Source organism: Mus caroli, chromosome 9 (assembly GCF_900094665.2).
Source record: "Mus caroli chromosome 9, CAROLI_EIJ_v1.1, whole genome shotgun sequence".
NCBI classification, from domain to species: domain Eukaryota; kingdom Metazoa; phylum Chordata; class Mammalia; order Rodentia; family Muridae; genus Mus; species Mus caroli.
In genome coordinates this window covers 112,535,529-112,558,348 of record NC_034578.1, presented here as the reverse complement: position 1 = coordinate 112,558,348, position 22,820 = coordinate 112,535,529, and the positions used below count along the sequence as shown (strand labels likewise).

General features: G+C 43.5%; 1 protein-coding gene across 3 annotated transcripts in view; it reads left to right on the top strand.

Annotated features, from left to right (window-relative positions):
* Positions 1–22,820, top strand: part of Rbms3 (RNA binding motif single stranded interacting protein 3) — a 672,329-nt gene that overhangs the window by 127,839 nt on the left and 521,670 nt on the right. For all 3 annotated transcript variants that reach the window (XM_029481347.1, XM_021171492.2, XM_029481346.1), the window contains exon 2: positions 21,681–21,838. In XM_029481347.1, the coding sequence (XP_029337207.1) occupies positions 21,681–21,838 (158 nt within the window). The remainder of the gene's footprint in view (positions 1–21,680; positions 21,839–22,820) is intronic.

Here is a 22,820-nt window from a genome sequence, read left to right as displayed (position 1 = left end):
TGAAGACAGTTACTTAGCTAGGACATTTATCTGTCGTGTTGAGACTTGACTAGGACAAAGTCCAACTTCCTTTTCTTGTAGGTGCTATGAGCCTACTGAAGCTTCTGCTCCAGCTTTCATTGAAAACCACAGACACCAGTTAGGAGTGGATTGGAACATCCATGTCTTTGATAATTGGCATTAGCCATCATGAATAGACCTCTTCTCTGTTCCCCCTAGGCTGAGGGGCCGTGCATGTTCCACCCCTATGAGAAAGTGAAAGGACAAGTTGTCCACCTGAAGGAGGACGTTAGAGGTCAAGATACAGCTTCTAGAAATACATTCTATAATACATTGCAATCTAGGATCAGAAAGAGAGAGTACTGCTTCAATACAAAGTTCTTCAGGTTGTGTTTGGAGAGATAACTCAGTGGTTAAGAGCACTGGCTACTCCTGCAGACATGGCAAATCTCACAACTGCTTATAACTCCATTTCCAGGGGGATCCACTGCCGCCTTCTTGCTTCTATAGATACTGCATGTACACGGTATACATACAAGCAAGTAAACATACATATATTAAAAATAAAGAGTTAACAGTATTCTTCAGGTATATGTCAGTGTGTGAAAGCTTTCAGATAAGACCAAAGTGTGTTCACTCCTAAGGCATTCCTGTTTAAACTATATGAGAACCTGTGTTTGTTTGGGTTCTGGTATTTGTGTCTGTATCCGCAAATGTGTGCCACGGTACACGTGTGGAGATTCAGAGGACAACTGGAGGGAGCTGGCTCTGTTCTTTGACCATGTGGGTTCTTGAAGTGAAACTCAGATCTGACCCACTGAGCCATCTCTCTGATTCAATAGCCTGTTTTCGTTCTCTAAGAACAGTTCAAACAACCTACGGGGATGTTTGACAGGACTTTTGAGGTAGTTACTGTTTGCTAATACTGTTGTTTTAGAAATTGGAACAGAGCCCCTTGCCAGAGAGAGAGAGAGAGGGAGAGAGAGAGAGCGAGAGGAACTTCCAGGCCCAGCAGGGTTTGGATGAGCAAGAGAATTACAGCTTTGTCCACAGCAGATGTCCTGAGTGTGCTCTGGCAGTCTCCTCTGTTCAGCGTGCAGATAATTTCCCCCACCGATGTTGATGGCTGTTCATTACGGATGCATTTGTTTTAGTGAAGCCGGCATCTTTTCTACCATTGCTTAGAAGGAACAACTGATTGGGTTGGGGTTTAATCTTCGGACGCTCATCCACATCCAATAGGAAGTGGGGGGAGGTGCATATGACTTCCCCAGTCAGTCTAAGGAGGCGACAGTTGGGGAGACATCACTGTGAAAAAGGTCACAATGCTTTTTGCTCAAAAGCATTTTAACTCATTTAAAGCAAGATTTAAACATTTAAACTTAATAGGTAACCAAACAATTTTTATTACTTGTATGTGTGTGAGTTTCAGTGTGTGTATGTATATGTGTTTGAGTGTGTGTTTGTGGGTTTGAGTGTGTGTATGTATATGGGTTTGAGTGTGTGCATGTGTGTTTGAGTATATATGTGTATGTGTGTGTTTGAATGTGTATATGTGTATATCTGCATGTATATGTGTTTGAATGTGTGTATATATGTATGTTTGTACGTGTGTATGTGTGTGTACATGTGTTTGAGTGTGTATGTGTGTATTGTATGTTTGAGCGTGTGTATGTATGTGTGTTGGAATTTGTGAATGTGTATATATGTTTAAGTGTGTATAAGTATATGTATATGTGCGTTTCAGTGTGTTTATATGTGTGTTTGAGTGTGTGAATGTGTGTGAGTGTGTATATGTGTATGTATGTTTGAGTTTGTATATGTATGTGTGTTTCACTGTGTGTATTTGTGTGTGTTTGAGTGCATATATATATATGTGTGTATGTGTGTTTGAGTGTGTGTATTTGTGTGTGTTTGAGTATATATATATATGTGTGTGTGTATGTGTATGTATGTTTGAGTGTGTGTATTTGTGTGTGTTTGAGTGTATATATATGTGTGTGTGTATGTGAATGTGTATGTGTGTTTGAGTGTGTGTATTTGTGTGTGTTTGAGTGTATATATACACGTGTGAATGTGTATGTGCGTTTGAGTGTATATACACGTGTGAATGTGTGTGTGTTTGAGTGTGTGTATTTGTTTGTGTTTGAGTGTATATATATATATATATATGTGTGTGTGTGTGTGTGTGTGTTTGAGTGTGTGTATTTGTGTGTGTTTGAGTGTATATACACGTGTGAATGTGTATGTGTGTTTGAGTGTATATACACGTGTGAATGTGTGTGTGTGTTTGAGTGTATATACACGTGTGAATGTGTNTGTGTGTTTGAGTGTATATACACGTGTGAATGTGTGTGTGTGTTTGAGTGTATATACACGTGTGAATGTGTATGTGTGTTTCAGTGTATATACACGTGTGAATGTGTGTGTGTGTTTGAGTGTATATACACGTGTGAATGTGTGTGTGTGTTTGAGTGTATACATCCAAGGTATGTGTGTGCATGAAAGCCCAAGGGCAACTTTTGCAGTAACTTCTCTCCTCGCACCTTCTTTTGCGGTAGGGTCTCTCTTGTCTCCTCCATGCTTTGTGCCTTGGCCTCGCTGGCCTACAAACATGCGGGCCATTCTGCCATCCACCCTCCACCCCCAGTCTGCTGTAAGAGTGCCGGAATTACAGATGTGCACCACCACATATAAAATTTCTTGAGTCCTGAGAATCAAACTCCAGTAATCAGGCTTGAGTAGCAGGTGCTCGCAAAACTACAGAGGAGTCATGTTTGTTAAAAGTACCTTTAAAGTAGGGAGCAGAGCCCTCACTGTAAACACCTTCACAATGTTTAACTGCTGCTGTTGGGACTGATCATGCTCGGTGGCCTTGCATGGACATTGCTCTTATTAACTCTTTCTCATTGTGGAAGAAAGAGTTACTACTGAAAAGCCAGGAGACTTAGTATTGCCCAGTGTAATAAAGAGAGAGACTCTCATTAACATGCCCTGCCCAAGACTCTAGGGTTCTTGCCACTTTGGAATTTTTTGGAAGAGTGTCACACTCATATGTAGTAAAATTCAAAACATGAAGCCTACTACTTTCCCAGTTTGGGCAGACATGGATACTGGGTAGCTGGGAATAAATCCATGTGTTCTTCCTCATCAGTAATGAGCAGATGTGTTTCTATGGCCAGGTAGTTCTCAGGTGCAGTGGCTCTGTCTGTAAGCCGCACAGTACCAGGGATTGGACTCAGCTGTCACTAGAGAGGGGAGGCTGGTCAACTCTCTCCTTGCTCTCCTGACCACAGCCCCTAGCACCACACAGGCAGGTGGAACTGTTCCTTGACTCTCTGTGTTTTAACAACTACACAATGGAGCATATCCTCACTGTTTTATTAGGATGAAAACTAAGCATGCCATCACTTAGAAAGTTCCCTCTTCCTGGCGAGTACCCAAAATGTAAAGTTGGAAACTCCCTTCCTGTGTAAAAGTTGGTGCTTGAATCAGAGCCATGACTCTCTCTCTCTCCCCCCTTTCTTTCACGTAACCTTTCTGCTTCTCAGTCTGTCCTGTTCTCCCTGCTACAGACACATAGATACAGCGAGTTGTGTTCCTCCCTCCTTTCCCTCCTGTTCTGTACTTGTGTATCCTCTGTCAGTTGGCTTGTGACTCAGGGCTGGCCTAGGAGTCACTTGTGACCCCGTGGTAGCCCTTCTTCCCAAGTGCAGGAGTTGCAGACCCTCCCCACCACAATGGCTTATGCAATGCTAGGGAAGAACACAGGGTTGCTTGTGTGTTAAGCAGGCACTGTGCCAGCCAAGGCATACCCTCAGGCCCCCACTTGCCTTTGTGAATGTACTTATGCAGAGGAAAAGCTCATCTTGGTACATTTCCTTCTCCTTGAGGAGGAGTCTCTAACAGTCCAGAGATGAGGCGCTCTTGACATTTATCTGTGTGCCTTTCTAATGACTGCTACCTTGAGGCAGGGTCTCTCCTGTTTCTACTCAGCTGCACATCCAAGCTAGCTGACCTGCAAGGGCGGCTTGTTGCAGATTCTCTGTGCTCGTGACTGGTCACTGGTAAGAGAGTGAATTCTGCAATTCAAAACTGAAATCACTTTGGGTTGTAAATAAAATGGGAGACTTGGAGAACAAGTATAACAAAATATGTAGGGAGAAATACATCCTTCTCATTATCCAAGGTCCCTGTTAGGGCCAGGGAGATGGCTCAGGGGGTCAAGGCTCTTGCTTCTCAGCCTGATTCATGATCCAGGTTCAATTCTTTAGGCCCGTGTGATAGGAGAAAACTGACTCCTAAGAATTATCCTCTGACCTCTACACACAGCATTGCATGTCTATCCCTCTATACATAAGTGTAAGTTTTAAAATCCTATAAGTTCTAAGACTCCAATCAAAAGACCACCTATTTTCCCAATATGGCGTGCCTTATTTTCCGCCAGTTGGGCACTTTAATCCCATAAAGATAATCACCGAGGACTTTCTGCTAGGGAAAAAAAAATCAGTTACAACCCCAAACAAAGGAGCATTATTCTCCACCAAATAATTTAATTACTGAGAAATGCTTTTTGGCGAAGCGTTGTAGCCAGGATCTTCCATCTTCCTGCTATTTATCTGTGCTCCGCATTACCTCATTCATTAGTTCTGACAGGGGACTGCATTTGTAACATTGCCTGACAGATGTGTTACATGCTTCAGTCTTAAAATATTCCACTCTGAGCACCATCCTGCATACTTGGGAGATGATGTTAAATCAGCCTTGGCAATACACCGCTGTCACGGTGCCAAATAACTCAGGGGGGAAAATGATAAGGGTATAAAGAGATCAATAAGGCAAGAGAATCCGTGCCTTCAGAAGTGAGGCAAAATATGAGAAAGACTATACATCAAGCATTGGGGCATAAATAAAGCAAGAATATGCTGTGTTGGGGACACCCTCATACCACCGCGGCAGCACAGCAAGCCATTATCCCGGGAGTAGTAAATTTCCCTTACATTTTGGTAACTCCTTTGAACCTGGTGTTTCAGAAATCCAGACACAAGATCTCCTAGCTCATGCATCAGTGTGACAAGGCTCTTCTTCCTCTTCTGATAGAATCAAACGAGCGTGCAGCTGATGAATGAAAGCTAAGGACAGTTCTTAGACCATTTCGATGTGAGCGGTCACCCTGGCGAGTTCTCCCTACGTAATGAAGATTTGTGTAACTCTGGCCTCTTTGTAAATATGAATTAGGCAAATACATTTCTGCTCTTTGAGATGCTATAACTCAACAGGGCCCTCGTAAATGTCCAGCTATGTTGGCATTTCAGATGGAAAGCAAGCCAATCGTAGACGTCGGCAATTTGGAAATTAAAACCTTCAGTGACTAACAGAGATACTCTGATGTACGTCAGGAAGCAATACTTTCTATTTTTCAGCCCAAAGCATCACATTATTGTAAATTTGCAATAATAAATGGAATAGCTTGCGGATTCTAGGCAGTAAATTTTACAGCCACTAGGCAATCAAAATTTATTTTTGTGTGCTAATGGTCAAAAAGACAGAGACAATGGTTCTGAGCCCCCAAACATCTGAGGAGGCTGAGCCTGCAGAGTGTGGAGAGCATCACATGACTGTTATTCTTAAGGCAGCTGTGCAGCAGGTGAAAGGGGGCTTTTGCTTTAAGTAGACGAGGCTTATGGCTAGCTGTGTGCAGGAGGGTTTACAGCTCCGGGACTGGGAAGCAGGAAGTGGTATAAAGGAAGTTAGTCTGTATGAGCAGCAGTGTGTGTGTAGACAGGGTAACAGTAGAAGGAATACAGGTGCTAGGTGTGGCCAGAAGTGAGAAGAGAAGCATCTGCAGGGTCTGGGATCTGGAGGAGACACAGGCAAGGACTGACAAAACAGATGTGCCCAGTTGTTATGTCGTCAGGACACAGTCGGTCTGTGGAGATAAGTTGCAAACTTCAAGTTCACCTGTGAAGTAAAGTTGACCCTAAGACACAGTATAAGAAAAATGACCTGCGTCATGATATAGGACGATACTGAGTGGTTTTGATAAGTATATAGAGCATCAGGAGCTGTCAAGGAAGAGGACATGTGGGTCATGGTCTGAAGGAGAGAGGGGACGTGGGATGGTAGAAGGATAAAGAGATTGCCTTCACTGATGGAAGGCAGGAATGTGGGTAAAGCAGTCAGAGGTGGCAGTTTTACTTGGGAGTCGGTGAAATCTGTATGTAAGCGATTTCCATTTCTCCAGCCCCTTCACAGTCAGATAGCAGATCCTGTATTGTCAGTTTTATCTTCTTGACTTTAAAACATAGCAGGTAGTACTCCACACCGTGTAAATTCTAGGCTTCCCAGGAGTCATCTGCTTCAACTGCTTTTCTCTCTCTCTCTCTCTCTCTCTCTCTCTCTCTCTCTCTCTCTCTCGTGTGTGTGTGTGTAAATTTTCCAAAAGGGAGATATTTTCATTGCAACTGATTCAAACTTGGATGATTTTCCATCTCAGCTTCCAGTATGCATACATTTTGGTGTAAGTATTTTGAAAGGTGATCCATCTTGGTTTTGAGATAGAGTTTCTCACAGGCCTGGAATTTGTCAAGTTGGCTAGGCTGGTGGGTTGGCAGGCGGGTGACTCCAGGGGATCTGCTGCCTGTCTACCTCGTTAGCACTAGGGTTATGGGTTGTGTTGCTAAGCCCAGCTTTTGCATGGGCTCTAACCATTGAACTAAGGTCCTCGTGCCTGCACGGCACATGCTTTCCAAATGAACTGTCTTCCCAAACCAATTCTTCTGTATTGTCCATGAAGAATAATATATACTATTAGTTTGTAATTAGACATGGGAATATCAGTTCACCACTAGAACCAATGTCTTAACTACACACAAAAAGTTCTTATTTCATTTGCCAACAGCTCTGTCTTTGGCTTGCCAGTTAGACATGATAAGTAGTTCAAAGAAAGGAAGCACGCTCTATGATACATACTTCTGTTTTCTAATTGTGATATAGAAAGTGATGATCACACTTTGTGTGGCGGGGGGAGAAGGGGTGGTCTGTTTTAATGGAAATTTCTAGCTCATAGTTTGAGGGTACAGACTGGAAGTTCAATATGAACGAAGCACAGGAAATTATCCTGTAGACTATTAGGCATGTACATTAACGCTTTGGAAGGCAGGGATAGCTTATTATCCCACTTCCAAACAGCACACCATTTGTTTCACATACCCTAGGGTACGTGCATAAATTTGTTTAAAATTAAGCAGATAACTATACTGAAGTAGACAGGCAAAGCCCTGTTTCTTCACAAAATATCCATTTGGATGAACATTTTTTTAAAAACTCTATTTTTACTGTTAGAAGCTACAAAGCTAGTATTGCCAGATTTTGGGGTATAAGAACTTCTAGTCAAGGGTGTGGAATATGAGCTGGTATGTTATTGAACTTGTGAACCTTTTGGCAATCAAATCTATCTTATTTTAATGAATGTCTTAACAATCTATAGCTATTTCCCCAGAACCTATATATTCTGACAATATGCACCATATGAGATTGTATTTACACTTATTTAAAGTAACTCCCGGGAGTGTCTTGTCATGCATTCACCTCAGGCATGTTAGATTCAGGAGCTGAAACAAGTTCATGATAATAATACTATATTCATTCAGACAATTCTGGATTTGTATTCTGTAAAATAGCTATGAATGGGAGCCATATTAGTTACCTCTCCATTGCTGTGATGAAACACCATGACCAAGGTAACTTACAAAACAAAGTGTTTAATCAGCTTACGGTTTCACAGCGGGTCAGAGTCCATGATGTCAGAGCAAAGGCACAGAAGTGGGAAGAGCTAAGAGCTCTCATCTCAGGCTGCAAGCAGGAGGCAAAGAGGACTGGGAATGGCAGAAAGCTTTGAAGCCTCCATGCCTCCCTGTGATGTCCTTCCTCCAGCAAGGCCACGCCTCCTAATCGTTCCTGTACAATTCAATCAACGGGAGAACAAGTATTTAAAGATATGAGCCTATGGGACCATTCTCATCCAGACCACCACAGGCTCCAACATAAATCTGTAAACTTTAAATTGAAGATTCTTTTATGACCTTTTTTGGGGCAGGGAGGGTCTACTTTATTGCACAGTCCTCCAGTGCAAAATTTCTATATGATAATATCATTTTTGCAATGTCAAGAGATTGGGCATACCTGGTAGAGAATTTCAATCTGGCAAGCATCCATGGACGTACTTTGTGTTTTAAGATTTCACAGCAGATGTGTTTGCGACTCTTCTCACTGCTCCAACAGGATACCTGACAAAGGAAACTTAGGGGGACACAGGGTTTTTCTAGCTCATAGTTTGAGCGTACAGTTAGTGAAGGCAGAGAGAGCATGAGGAGGGGTGTGTGTCATGAGGAGGGGGCATGGCAGAGGGCGCGGCAGAGGCATGGCAGCAGGGATGTGAAAGACCTCATCTCATTGCCTCCACAGTCAAGAAACAGAGAGACAGGTGCTGTGTTCCACTGGATCTCTTGATTTATCCCGAACCGTGAACAGTGCTGCATACAACATGTTTCTTCCCTTCGGTTAAATCTGTGTTGAAACTCCCTTATAACCCAAAGTGTGTTGCTATAGAGATGCTAAGGATGATCGACAGTAAAGGTTAGTCATCACACTGGGGATGTGAGGGTTGAGCTGGATGTAAGACTTGCTTCAAAAGATTCCTCACATTCCTGTTAAGATGGGCACAATGGAAGTGTGGAACAGTCACAAGCCCACTGAGAGGTGATTGGGGGCTAGTTACTGTTCTGTTACTATGTTAAAATACCAAGGGATAGCATTTCATCCTTATACAGGAAGGAGAAGGACACACACACACACACACACACACATGCAAACACATGAAGGAGAGGGGGAAACAGATAGATACGAAAGAGAAGTAGTGCCACATTATAAAACCTTAAATCACACCCCCAGTCAGGCACTTCCTCCACCGAGGCTGTCTCCCAAGGATTCTCAACCTTGAGCAGTGCTGCTAACTGAACACTAACCAAGTATTTAAAAATAAGAACTTATTGAAGACGGGGCTGGGGATATTCATATTTGTACCACAACATGGCTTCATGTACCATCCCTCATTTGAAAGGTTTAACAATATTCTGTTAAGCTGTTGTGCCCGCCCACTGATACAGATGGGGGGGAGGGGAGAGAAAAACATAATTATTTCTGCTGGGTGGTAAGTCGTAAGAACAAGATATGGACCTGGAGCGTGGCATGCTTATGAGATGTGTGTTTCCTCTCAGCAATGACAGCAAGCGGCCCTCCTCTCCATTTTAGAAAGCAAGCCTATCAAGAGTAAAGGGCTGTCATGGGCCCATTTTAGAACTTCAATCCCTTCTGTAAATAACAAAACCATTTAGGGAATTGGCAAGTGGAACCACCTTCCTGTTGGCCAGAGTTTGTCCTCTAGGTCAGAAGATCATGTCTAGTACAAAGGAAAGATTCCTTGGATATTGAGTTTGTGCACATTATTCTGAGAAACTTTCTCAAGTACAGGGTGTGTTGGCTTGTGATACACAGGGGGAAATGAGTATTCATAGTTTACAATTAGGAGAAAGAGAAGTTTGGATGTGTTGATATTTGATATGTATCTCATGGTATAAAAATTGTAATGAATGTAGCCATATGATTACATGTCTGGTGGATATTTTATAGTCTAACTGCCCAACAGTAGGAAATGTTTAAAATGCTATTCATGTAAAATTATCTAGTCAAGCACTTTTATTCCTTTCCTGTCTGTCCATTCATTCACTCATTCATTTACTCATTCATTCATTCACTCATTCATTCACTCATTCATTCACTCATTCATTCACTCATTCATTCACTCATTCATTCACCCATTCACTCATTCATTCACTCATTCATTCACTCATTCATTCACTCATTCATTCATTCATTCACTCATTCATTCACTCAGTTATCTATAGACAGGGTCTTGTGTATACTCAGCTCACTTCCAACTGGCTGTGTAGCCCAGAGAGACCTTGGACTTCTCATCTACATAGCTCACTCGCTAAGGGGATCAGAAGCATGCACTGCTGTTTGGTTCATGTCAGGTTGGGGGACCAAGCGCAGGACTTCTGTGTTAGAATGAAGCAATTCTAAATTTGGTTAGTGCTGAGGCTTGAACCCAGGGCCTCCTGCACACCTCACTTCCCCAGTGAGCCACGTCCTTACCTCTTTTCATTTCATATTTAGATAGTCTCGCTAAGTTAGCCATGCCAGCTTTAAATGGATTCTTTCACCTGTCTGACCTTGAACTTGTGACCTTCCAGCCTCAGGAGCTGGTGTCATAAGGCTGCACAAACCAGGTCCTGCCTGCTGTCACACTTTTGATCTGTGTCCTAATATTGTCTTCTACATGAAATTTTGTTATGTTTTATAGTCCAAATTTCTTAGATTTAGGACTTTAAAAGCTTACTTTCTCTTCACATTTAATTTTGCGGCACCATTAAAATATGAATAAATAGGTTAATAAAACAACGGAACTATTTTATGTCACAGAGTTTAGGTTGTTGTTTATGGATCTGCAGACTTTCTCCATTAGCTCACTGTAAGGAGGCTCTTCTTTGGGTTTCAGCTCTATTCAGCCCAGGGAGAATGGCTTTGTGTGTGGATGCTGGGAAGTAGAGAACCCTCCTTCCAGGTTCCTATAAAGCACTTGGTGTGTATTGAAAGTGTAGAATAATCTAGGTAAACAGCTTGCCTGCCAAAGAGACAGGCAAGAATTCTGTACCAGGAGTTCATGTAAGTTTCCTTCTGACTCCTTCCCCTCCCCATTTCCTTCCTTCCTTTCTTTTCTTCCTTCCTTCCTTCCTTCCCTCCCTCCCTCCCTCCCTCCCTCCCTCCCTCCTTCCTTCCTTCCTTCCTTCCTTCCTTCTTCCCTCTCTCTTTCCCTCCCTCCCTTCTCCTCTCCCTTCCTTCCTCCCTTTCTCTTACCATTTCTCGATTCTTTTCTTCTTCCCTCCCTCCTTCTCTCCCTTCTTCTATTCCTCTCTCCTTCTCTCTCTTCCTTTATCCCACCCCCTTTCTCTCCCTCTATTCTTCTTTTCTTTTCTCCCTCTCTCCATTATTCTCTCCCTCTCTCTCCCTCCCTCCCTTCCTCCTTCTCTTCTTCCCTTTCTCCCTTCTTTCCTCCCTCACTTCCTTTCTCCCTTCCTCCCTTCCTCCTTTCCTCCCTCACTTCATCTCTCTTCTTTCCTCTAGCCCTCTCTTTTCCCTCCCGCCCTCCCTCTCTCCTTCCTTCTCTCCCCTGTTTCCCTTTCCCTATTCCTATTTCATTTTTAACTTAACAAACCAAATTGTTTTCATAACTCATTAGCCGTCAGTAAGCAGATCAACAATATGAGATTTTAATATGAAGATTAACTGATTGAGCGGGGAGATGACTCCCTGTCCCTGTTGCCATGATGTTCTTGATGGAGGGGGAAGTGGTGAAACAGTTAATTTAGTAGTAATAAAGTCTTGTCACAGCCCAGCTTTGTCAACTGCATTTGTCAGTCTCCATTCTTCGTATGTGGGAGGGCAAACACAATACAGCGAGGATGAGTGGGGAGCACTGCTGCCATTTTTTATGTCAGGGAAATGCTGAAAGTATTAGACTTTAAACAGAGATGAGGCTTTAAAACAGTTACTTCACATTACTTAAAAAGGATTTCTAAATATTTAAAACTTTTAAATAATTTCTCTTGCCCTCCGATGTGTTTGTGTGTGTGTGTGTGTGTGTGTGTGAGAGAGAGAGAGAGAGAGAGAGAGAGAGAGAGAGAGAGAGTTTGTGTGTGCATACAGATGACTATGGAGGTCGGAAGAGGGTGCACACCTCCTTGACATCCTGGAGCTTGAGCTAAGGGAGTTGTCAACTGCCCGTTCTGAGTGCTGAGAACTGTCCCTGGGTCCTCTGCAAGAGCTGGATGTGTTCTCTAACCATTGAGACATCCATCTGTCCTTGATATTTGAGAATTTTAAATCAAGATGAAAAATACTTACTGGTTACAAAAAAAAAATTCAAACACATCTTATTCTTCCTATAACTTGAATTTTACTTGCAGGATTAGTTCTGTCCCAGCAGTCCATGCCAATCTCCTGACAGTGTTTTTCAGTGGCATCTGCTCTGGTCAGGAGTCACATCAGCTGAAAGATATTTTATACGCCATATTTTAGACCCATTTCTAGAGTGTCCTTCCTATTATCCCACCCCCTTTGAAACAACAGTCTATTAGTCCTATTGAACTAATAGCAGAGACTCCATTCAGAGATGTGGTGAGTGTCAATATTCCTAGAGAGTGCACACATTCCTCTTGTAGCTGACATTGTAATCAGCACAGCCATGGCTCATTTTTCCATAAGCACCACCCACCATTGGCATTACAGTCATGGGCTGTTGGGATAGAGTGGTCAGCCCCTGTCTAGTGCTGGTCTCAATGCATGCACGTGGCCCTTTCAACTCAGCCTATAGCACCACAAAATTTGAAATGGGCGCTAATATTATTAGTTTTTCCTAGAAGAAATCAGGAGTTGGTTGGCTGAAAGGAGAGATTTGGGCAAAGAATAGGTACCCTTGGTGTTTGGAGCATTGGCAATGTTTGTAAGAGACTGCTGGTGTACTTAGAACAGCCCATTTCTCCAGCTTATAAATATTTTGATGAAACTTGTCAAGTGGTCCTTGAGCTGCACCATAGCTAGTTTACTTGTGTTTTCAAGTACCATGAATTTTAAAATGTCATTTAATATCTAAACCTCTAAACAGAATTTAATGACTCTCGATGACGCCTATTTGTCTATAGAAAAGAATACCGTGCACTCATGCAATCTGCCAAGGTTTTAAAAACTAATATGTAAGCAAAACTGGCTCTCATCCTCACAGAAGTATGATTAAAAAATGACTCAGTAGTGATTTGTGACTGCCTTGGAACTAATTAGCCATTCCACGAGATATGATTGTCGCATTACTGCTCCATGACCATATTCTGGTTCTTGGTCAAAATGGAAAAACTGAACTCCGATGGCTTAATTTCAAGAAGAGTGGATCCGAGGCTTTACAAATTAACTAGCTCTTTGGCCTTCTTCAAGGTAATGGTATCACCTAAAAACCAGAGACTATGTTTATGGATCTCCCTCATGAGGATGGTATGGATGATAAAATTACGTCATAGAGATGTGTACCTATATACACAGATAACACATGCATCATTTAAAATATTTTGCAATACATTTTAGATTATCATAGTATATAAAATATAAATAAAATACAGTCATATAAAATAAACATATACAATTATATAATTTATACATGTAAATGTATAAGTAGATGATCAAGTGTTGGGCCTGAGCATTCTGTTATGTTCAGTAGTCTACATATTCTACATATTTTAGGTTGACGACATCCCAATGAAGTGAAATGAACATCGTTCCCCCTCTTTTTATGACACAAGGTTGACGAGCCTAGTTAGTGGTAGGGCTGTTAGAGGCACAGCCGGTTCCCCGGAGTTCTTAAGCATCAGGTTCCTCCTGTTGACGGCAGCTATTACCTGGACCAGCGGACAAGGGATGCTCACACGATTGCCTTTTGTGAGCGGTTTCCTTCTTTATTGCTCATTTCCATATCTGTACTGTGGGCAGGAAGAGAGACGAGGGGCAGCCTTCCACCAAACTCTATTATCACCGGCATAATGGAGACTGTTGTTTTCAGTCATCCTATTCCAGATAATGGAGAGGCAATTGCCTGGCCTGAAATCGAAAAAGCCGTAATGCGCGTGGTTCCTGAAGCCATGGCTGAAATTGGGTGGCTTGTCTGAGATACTCATTTAGCTACATTTGTAATGGCTCACACGCACTGGATTCACACCGTCACCCTCATCTGAGGCTCTTACAGCTGCACTAATGGCTGCTGCCCCTCCTATCCTGCCCACTCTCTCAGGTTGTGTCCTCGCTCCATGCGGAGAGGTACGCAGAAGCAAAGTTATATGGAAATTAGCTCTATCTAGGAGAGGAGTCCAACAGTCACCACAATATTCTACCCCGAGCAATGGACTTCTTGTGTATGCCATCTAAATAATGTATGGTTTAAGGAGGTCTGTATTCATTTCTATAGTATAGATTGAGTTGGCATGTCAACCCCATGGGAGATGTTATCCCTTGAGTGGATAAAAGACTACGAATTCTATCGTGCTGGAGATGAATAAAAACAAATTGGGTAGACCATCCGCAGAACAGACTGCTATGTGCCGGAGTCCTTGGCTTCTCCAAACCACCAGACCAACTGCCACTGGGTTCTGCCAGCGACCAGATGCCGGCAGTAGAGCTGACTGCAGCTTGGCACCAAAACCCTGGGATTCCAAGCCAAGGAGAACTGCATGCAAAAAATATTTAACATTCTCTTTGCAAAAGATTTATGTTTCCAATCCAATGGGAGAAGTATGTTTTAGACTCAGTCTGACACAGATGAAATATTCTCTGATGTCTTGGCTTCTGAGTGTAGAGGCGTGGGGGAAATCAGGAGTGCCACATGTACTTAAGACTAAGGAGCTGACTTTGGGTTTGGAGTGAGCTTCCCCCACCCCGCCCCCACAATGAAGTAAGTTAGTTAGACTAGGTAATTAATATCACTGTTCTTTGAAGAGGTTGTTTTGACATTTCAAGGGAAGGGGTTATGTTTGTGTAGTGTCCTGGTTTGCCCCTCTTATTCAGAGTCCATCTGGAAATCTTGGAAGACATTTTTTGATTGTTAAAGCTTTGTGCAGAGGATGATATATCTGGCTTCTAAATGGAGAGCAGAGATAGTATTTGAATCTCCAACAGTGCATGGGGCAGCCACATACAACAAAGCAATGTCCTTCCTACAGTGTCTGTGGTAACAGAGTTGAGGTACCTTCAATTAAAACATGTCACAGCCCCTTGCTGTTAAGTATTCAAGAACTGCAGTGGCATTACCTAAAAGAAGTTCTTCTTTTCCCCTGACTACTTGACTCTGTCGATGGGAAGGCAGCGTTTATTAGACGGTATCCACTACTTCCTTCTAGACAGGAACGCCTCACATTCAGCTGTAGTGTGCATTCAAATCACAGCAAGGAACTCTCTTGGCAATCCTGCTCATCTAGCCAGGCATTTTACAAGAATGTGAGAGGGACCTGAGGTGGAGACTGCAGTTGAGGCACCAAACTTACTAAGTGAGTCAGCATCTGAAAGTGAGCCCCATCACCCTCACCCCCCATCCCCTGGTCAGTTCATCTTGTTAAACAACCGAATCCGAACAACTGAACTCACTTGTTTGATATCACATGAAAAAAAATCATACCTGGTTCTGATGGTGACGTCCCCTTTAGACATTAAATGTCAAGGTGACTTCATTTATATTCTGATGGGAGGGTTGGTTCTGCTTCTTTTGGCTGGTAGCCACCCTCTGCACCAACGCTACTCATACCTGACTGCCTCAGAGCTCACACCTGGCCCATCTCCCTGGTGTGACTTCCAGGAAGAACCTTCATCTTTGTGTGCATCACAAAGAGTTGAAGTTTAACCCCGCATGTAGGGCTTCTGAGATCAGTCTCCTTAGGGTCAAACCTGGGTCCCAACTGTGTGACCTTGAAGAGGTCATTCTTCCTTTCTTCACTGCCTGTTTCCGCCTTGGCAAAATGAGGGGAATATCATTTATCTCACTAGGCTCAAGGTACTGGTGCATCATTTAGCAAATGTTTAGCACCACATAAAATGCTGCCTCTAAATGTCTTTCTTCACTGTCATTTTAAGAATAGTGTCTTCTTCCTAAACAGATGCCATAGTTGTATGGAACCCTCTAAAGAAGAAACTGGGAGGGATGCTCTAGTTGGCAGTCCCAGTATGTGATTAGCCTCTCTTCAGTGACCCCCTGATGACTCTCTACCAGGGTTCCCATCAATAAAAAACCAAAGAAAAGCCTGTGGATTTGTGTACACACCAGAAGTCCTCTCTCTCCTTAAAGCTGCTGCCCAAAGCCACACATTCAAACATCTCCTACTTCTACTGCTTCTAACTGTGCTGACTCGGCAAATTCATCCCCCTGTCACAGCACAGTGATCAACTGCTCAGGAACCACAGACCATAAGTCCTCCATAAACCTAAATGTGATTTATAGACTACGGCTTTGAACAATATAGCAAAGTCAATTTTATCTGAAGGAAAATATTATTTTACTAACATTTTAAAAATCCCCTTCTTGGTGGCTCAGGATGATTTAAAATCTAATCAATGATAAAATTCCAAATCCAGCAGGAGACAAAGAATGAAGGATAAAGTGTAGCTAGCCACTTTAATCAAGAAACCAGTTCCTAGATACATTGACATGGGGGGGGGGTTATTAACATTCCTCCCATTCCCTTCTCTCTCCTCCCTCCTCTCTCCTCCCTCCCTCCTCCCTCCTCCTCCCTCCCTCCTCCCTTCTCCCACTCCTTCCTCCCTCCTTCCCTCTTCCCTCCCTCCCTTCCTTTTTTCTTTCCTTCCTCCTTATTTCTTCCCTTCCTTCCTTTTTCTTAAGATCCTGTGGTTTTATTATCTGTATTTTGGCAGCCAGAGCATACAAAATTGCTCTTGGTTTTCACAAATTAATTCATGTAGGCTGTGCATTTATCAGGCGTTCTGGGAACCTTCTTCAACTTGATGTTGATAAAGGAAAGTTATTTTGAAAAGGGGCGGGGAGGAAGGAATTTATAATTTTTGAACACAAAGAACAATTTGCAATTCTTATGGCTATTTGAATCATGGGGTATCCCTGAAAGAATAATGAACCGTCAGAGACTAGGAAGGGCTTCTGTAGTAAGTGTTGAGATCTACTGGCTCTACAACAGAGTGACTCCTCTCTTTGGGCAGAATTTCTAGAGATTTTGAGCAGGAAGTTGACAGAAAATCACCTTTACTATTACATGTACCCACCCCGCCCCCATGACCCAGAACCCTCCCATTCCTTTGTAAGAAACAAATACATACATATCTGGCTGATGAGATGATTTGGCTGGTAAAGGGCTTGTCACATGAGCATGGGAATCTGAGTTTGGTTTTCCAGAACCCACAGAAAATGTCACTTATGGTAGCCTGTGCCTGGGGCCTTAGCACTCAGGACTAAGGGTCAGGAACAAGGAGATGCCTAAAACTCATTGGCCAGCTAACCTACCTGAATAGTGAGAACTTCCGGTTTGGGTTCAGTACGAGATCTTGTTTCAAGATGGAGGACAATTAGAGAAGACACTGAAGATGGACCTTTAGCCTCCACGTGCAACTCCACATGGTACATGTGACAAGCATGCACGTGTGTGCACAATAACAACCAGTACACCCACCATACACCCAGACACATGAACACAGACACACAGACACCTTCCCATGAGAACACACACACATATACACACACACACAACACACACACACACACACACACACTCACACACACTCACAGACACACACTCACACACATACACACACACACACACACACACTCATACACACACATGCACACACACACACACACACACACACACACTCACACACATAATTAACGCCTCACCTTCTTTTCTATGCATGCAACTTTCCTGTCCCTTTCTTACCTTTGTTTTGCCTTAGCTTTTTTATTCCACTGGGTCCTTTGGCTCTGTTAGAGGACACATGGATCATTGTAGGCATGATGCAATTTGCTAAATGGTGTCCTACTTATGGAAATGCCCGCAAAGAGCCCTGAGGGAACAGAAGAATTAACTAAGCACGTATTGATCATGTCATATCTGCTGCTTTTCTCATTTGACCAGTCCAGGACTCAGTCTGGTCTCTCTTGATCTGTGATATAGAAAGCTGAAGACATTCTTTAGGTTCCATGGTGGTTTAAAAGCGAGGCAACAGCAGGCAGTGCTTGAAACAAAGTCTCATTTTAAAAGAAACCCCAGTACAGTGTGGAATTTAAGGAATTTGGAGAGAGAGGGGCCTTGAGAGTGGTGGCAAACAGCTTTGAAAACTGCCCTGCCTGGGAACTGTTACATAGGGTAGCACTTGATAAGACCTACCATGCGCTAGAGACCTGGACACTACTCTAGGAAGCACCAAAAGCACCTACTATGTACAATGTAAGCTCAAGCACCGAGGAGTGTCTAAGGAGGGCCACAGCATAATCAAGTCCAGAAAACAAGTTGACATTTTATGTTTTAAAAATGTTCAAGTCTTATGCACATATTAAATTTTAAGAAGGCAGTAGATATACTTCACTGAATGCACAGACCCCTGTATTCTTCTACATAAAAATATGGGGGGGGGGATGGAGATGAAAGTCCACAGCAATAATGCTGATCTTGCATGAGGCAGAGCTAAAGAAATGGCTGGGACCATGCTCATTGTGGGAGGTGGTAGCTCTTGCCTGCATTCCTCTGCGATTTGCTTGCTTGCTCTTCTCCTGCCCATCTCTTACTTCCTCACTCTTTCATTCTGAGCTTGCACTTGACAACTCTGTCTTCTCCTTTGGGTGTCCCTTGTCTATCCAGTGAAATGCAGGCCTGTATAAGGGAACAGGAGAGAAGGGTGAGCAGACAGGATACCTGAAGACCAGATGGCACACAATCAGACGAGGACAAAGACTAGGAATTCAGAGGACCGGGTGGCTGGCTGTATTCTGACACCTGCGAGGAGGGAAGAGATGAACTCAACACCAAGTTCTTTGGTGGGAGGCAGTGTACAGGTTAAAAAAAATGATGACTGGGGGCTGGTGATGGGGTGGTTTCAGGTGTGGGGGCTGGGGAAGGGTATGGAAACCAGTACAGTGAGACGCACTGTACCTTGAGGTCCTGAATCTTAAGCAGCATTACCATATAGTGGCTTGTAAATATAAACCAGGGCCGAGCTGAGACTTCAAGAAGTGTAAGGCAGATGCTATAGCAGGAAACCAAACTGAATCCTGTGAACACATCTTCTTGTCTCCCTAACTTCACCATCATGCTTATTCATCTTAATTGCATATAAAGATATAACCTAAAGATTTATAACCACCTCCTGTTTATCTCATACAGGCTAGGTGATTTGAGCTAGGAAATTCAAGATGGGGGTAGACTTTAAGAAACTGAGCCCAACACATCGATACAAACCAAGTTGTGAATGCTAGGAAGGAAAGTGGCCATGTGGTGCTGCGTTTGAAATGAGAAGCATCAGTAAGAGGCAGTGAAGCAGGGGTAGGAGCAAACATGGAGGGAGGGAGCTTCCCATAGTGATGGAGTCTGGTCCAGGAAGTGACTGGAGAGGAGGAAGAAGCAAGTGAGACTTCAGGACGACTTAGTGAAGGGTGGGCTTTGTCTCAGTTCAGTGGGAGTAACTGCAGAGGGATGTCCTCTTCGTCTATGGGCCTGAATGCCTGTCCACTTGGCCAGGTCGATTTTGGTGTTTTATTTTGCTGAGAATGAGATCGTAATGGCATAAAGTATAGTTTGTCACCACGGCCTCCCATCATGCCATTGAGTTAGCCCTTGCATTTCTTCCATGACTTGGGTGTTGAGTAGCTTGATGCTGTCTGTATTAGGTGCTTTCCCCATTGCTTTGACACAAAGAAAAGCAACTTGAAGAAGGGAGGGTTTCCTTCCGCTCATAGTACAAGGGTACACGATCGTCCACTATGGGGAAGGACCTGATGCCAGCAGCTAGAGAAGCTGATCATAGATGCTGTAGCATCTATGGTTAGGAAGCAGAGATGAATCCTGGGGCTCGGCTCACTGTCTCCTTCTTATCCTATCCTGGGATGATTCCATCTATGTTCAGGTTGGGCTTCTCACCTCAGTTAACCCAGTTTAGAAATCTCCCCCCAAAGACTCGAGGGATGCTTATCTCCCAGGTCAGTGTAGATCCCATCAAGTTGACAATCAATATTAGCCACCACATTGTTTGTATAAGTTCATTCCGTTACTGAGCTCCAAGCTTACTACTTGATAATCCTCAGTGCAATAACTCAAGTCTTTAGGAGAGAACCCAGCTAAGTTTTCTCAGTAGAATAATTTGAAAGACGTAATGATTTTTATTGATGTGTGTTGTATGTGTCTATATGGGGTAATGACACCATCTGTGTGTAGTTGATAGTAGGGTCTGGAAGAAGGCATCAGGTCCCTCAGAGCAAGTTATGTCCAATTGTCACCCTCCATATGAGTACTGGAAACTGAGCCTGGATCCCTGCAAAGGCAAGGGACATTTTTTCACCACTGAGAGCCCTTTCTTTAACCTCATCCACTTGTCTTGAAGAACCTGCTCACTCATCCCTGCTTTTGAGTGATGTTCTGGATTCCAAGTGACAAATACGTTGTTCTTGATAGTAGCACTGTCAGTAGTGATGGTCTAGCCACAAATACCGAAATATGCCTTTGTCAGTGGTTCTCGTGAGCTGCTCGCTTACAGCTTAACAGGCCCGTGACCAAGAGAGCTCTCATATCTTGTTCATGTTAATGAGATTGCTGTTCTTTAGAGAGGTTAAGCTGCCATCTAAAGGTCACCCAGCCAATCAGAGAGGCAGGAAGAACCCAACCCAGGCCTTCTGTGTGATTTGAGATCTGGAGATGGCCTGCATGGAGAGAGATGAAATAAAATAAGTGATACATTTACTAATTTTGATCCTTCTAAGTGTAATTACCTTTATGTCACACATCCCCAGCTTTGTAAAGCAGGTTTGTTATTCCAATTTTGACATAGAATGTTTTAACTGATTAACGTAGTGGAGAGGCCTAAAATGGAGAGAAGCCCCAGCATGCTCAGAGCACCTCAGGCAGCACCTCAAATGCAAAGAATAGCTGCCATTAGAGTCTGGCAGGCAAAGGCTGCTCGCTAACAGTGAACAGGACAGTCTTAATGCATGAATCCATCTGGTCAGTCCCGGTCTCTAGGGTCGGATATTTCAAATTGGTTATGACCTTTTGAAGCAGGTCTTGGTGGAACGCAGCTGAAGAGTGGAAAATGGAGCTGAGATGGATAGATTTGCTCGCTCACTCGCTCACATGCTCATTCATGGGACCGGGATGCCTAGAGTGGTCCCCACACACCTATGACTGTGCTCTACCATGGGAGAAGGAAACCAGCAGATAGAAGTTTTCTTTGGAGAAAAGGAGTGAACCAAAGAGTAGGGAAGATAAAGATGTCTGGCTGTCAGAAGCAAGGTGGAGCACCAGAGCTGACCATCTTAGTGCAGCAGGGAAGAAGGTGACATGCCAATTTAGAAGCATAGGGAGAATCAGTCTGGTGAGGGACAGAAGCAAAGCTGAGGGTGTCGGCCAAGAGTGCCTGCTAGTTCATTGTCTGCCATGCATGGCTGTGCTGATCCAAATGTTGGTCCAGAGGAGAGGAAAAGCAAGGGATGTTGATGTTCTCAGAGTGGTATGGAACGTGGTATCGGTGTGTATGTGTGTGTGTTTGTTTATGTGTGTGTGTGTGTCTCTGTGTGTGCTTGTGTGTGTATGTGTTTATGTGTGTGTGTGTGTTTATGTCTGTATATGTGTGCATGTTTGTGTGTGTGCATTTGTGTAGTGTCTATGTGTATGTGCATGCACATACTTGCGTGTGTTAGAGAGGGCAAGCAGCTTACCTTTAGTGAATGCTTCTGACCTGTGACTAGGCTCTGGCTTCTGCTTGTCCAGTAACGGTTTGTTTTGTTTTTCTTCTGTTTGCAGCAGTCCTATGCACCAGCTCCCCACCCCATGGCTCCTCCCAGCCCCAGCACAAACTGCAGCAGCAACAGCAGCGGGGAACAGTTGAGTAAGACAAACCTATACATCCGAGGACTTCCACCAGGCACCACTGACCAGGACCTCATCAAGCTATGTCAACCGTAAGTGTCCCGAGGCTCCTTGGGCCTGTTCAGATGCACATATCACCTGTGGACACCCCGGGGGGCTGCTGTACCCACTGCAGACTCAATGATGAGGCCTCTTGTACATAAGTGTGTGGGGGAGGGGAGATGTAGATTTGGGGTCTTGCTCCAGCTTCCTTCAGGGAGCAGGGTTTGGTGCATGACTATAGAGGTGTGTTGCTTGAACAGATGGCTTAGGGACTGGAGCGGAGACATGTGTATTGACCCTGAAAGTCAGAGAGTGACAATAGAGATGTGTCCTTCACTGATAAAGCTGGAGACAGGGGTTGGTGATAGATGGCTATGGTCATGGAAGGAGCCACATTAGAAAGAGGTGTCAATGATGCAGGTGATTGCAAGATGCCATCCTGCCTGGGCACCCAAGCTTTCCTAGCCATACTTGGTAAATGCAGGCATAACCAGGACCAGATCATTGGCCCTTTAACCTCCTTAGAAATAGCTATTCCCAAGCCTTGTAACTCTATTTTCCATCCAAGCCGAGAACCCTCTGATGGAGTCCTTCTGTATTTCTCAAGATAGATAGAAATAATTGAGTTTTCCTCCTAAAACATTTTCATTAATTCCTTATCTATAAGCACACTTATTATCATCAATCCCATGTCTGTGAAAATATGTTAACTCTACATGGGTTAACCCAAGAAATAAACTCAGTAACAAATTGTGGATTAAGAACCACAGGCTGGTGTTTTTAGCTTTTCCTCCTATTATTTTCAAAATATCATCGAGTCAGATATTGGTGATTTGATTATCTCACAATATTTTTAAATTTGGGAGAAATTACTCCTCAGTTTCTTCCTGTCTCCTTTGTAAGCAGGTTGCTGTTAATCCTGTAAGGTTTCCAACTTCTAAACTATCAGAAGGAGAGAACACAACAGGCAGGAGAGAACACAACAGGCAGGAGAGAACACAACAGGCAGGAGAGAACACAACAGGCAGGAGA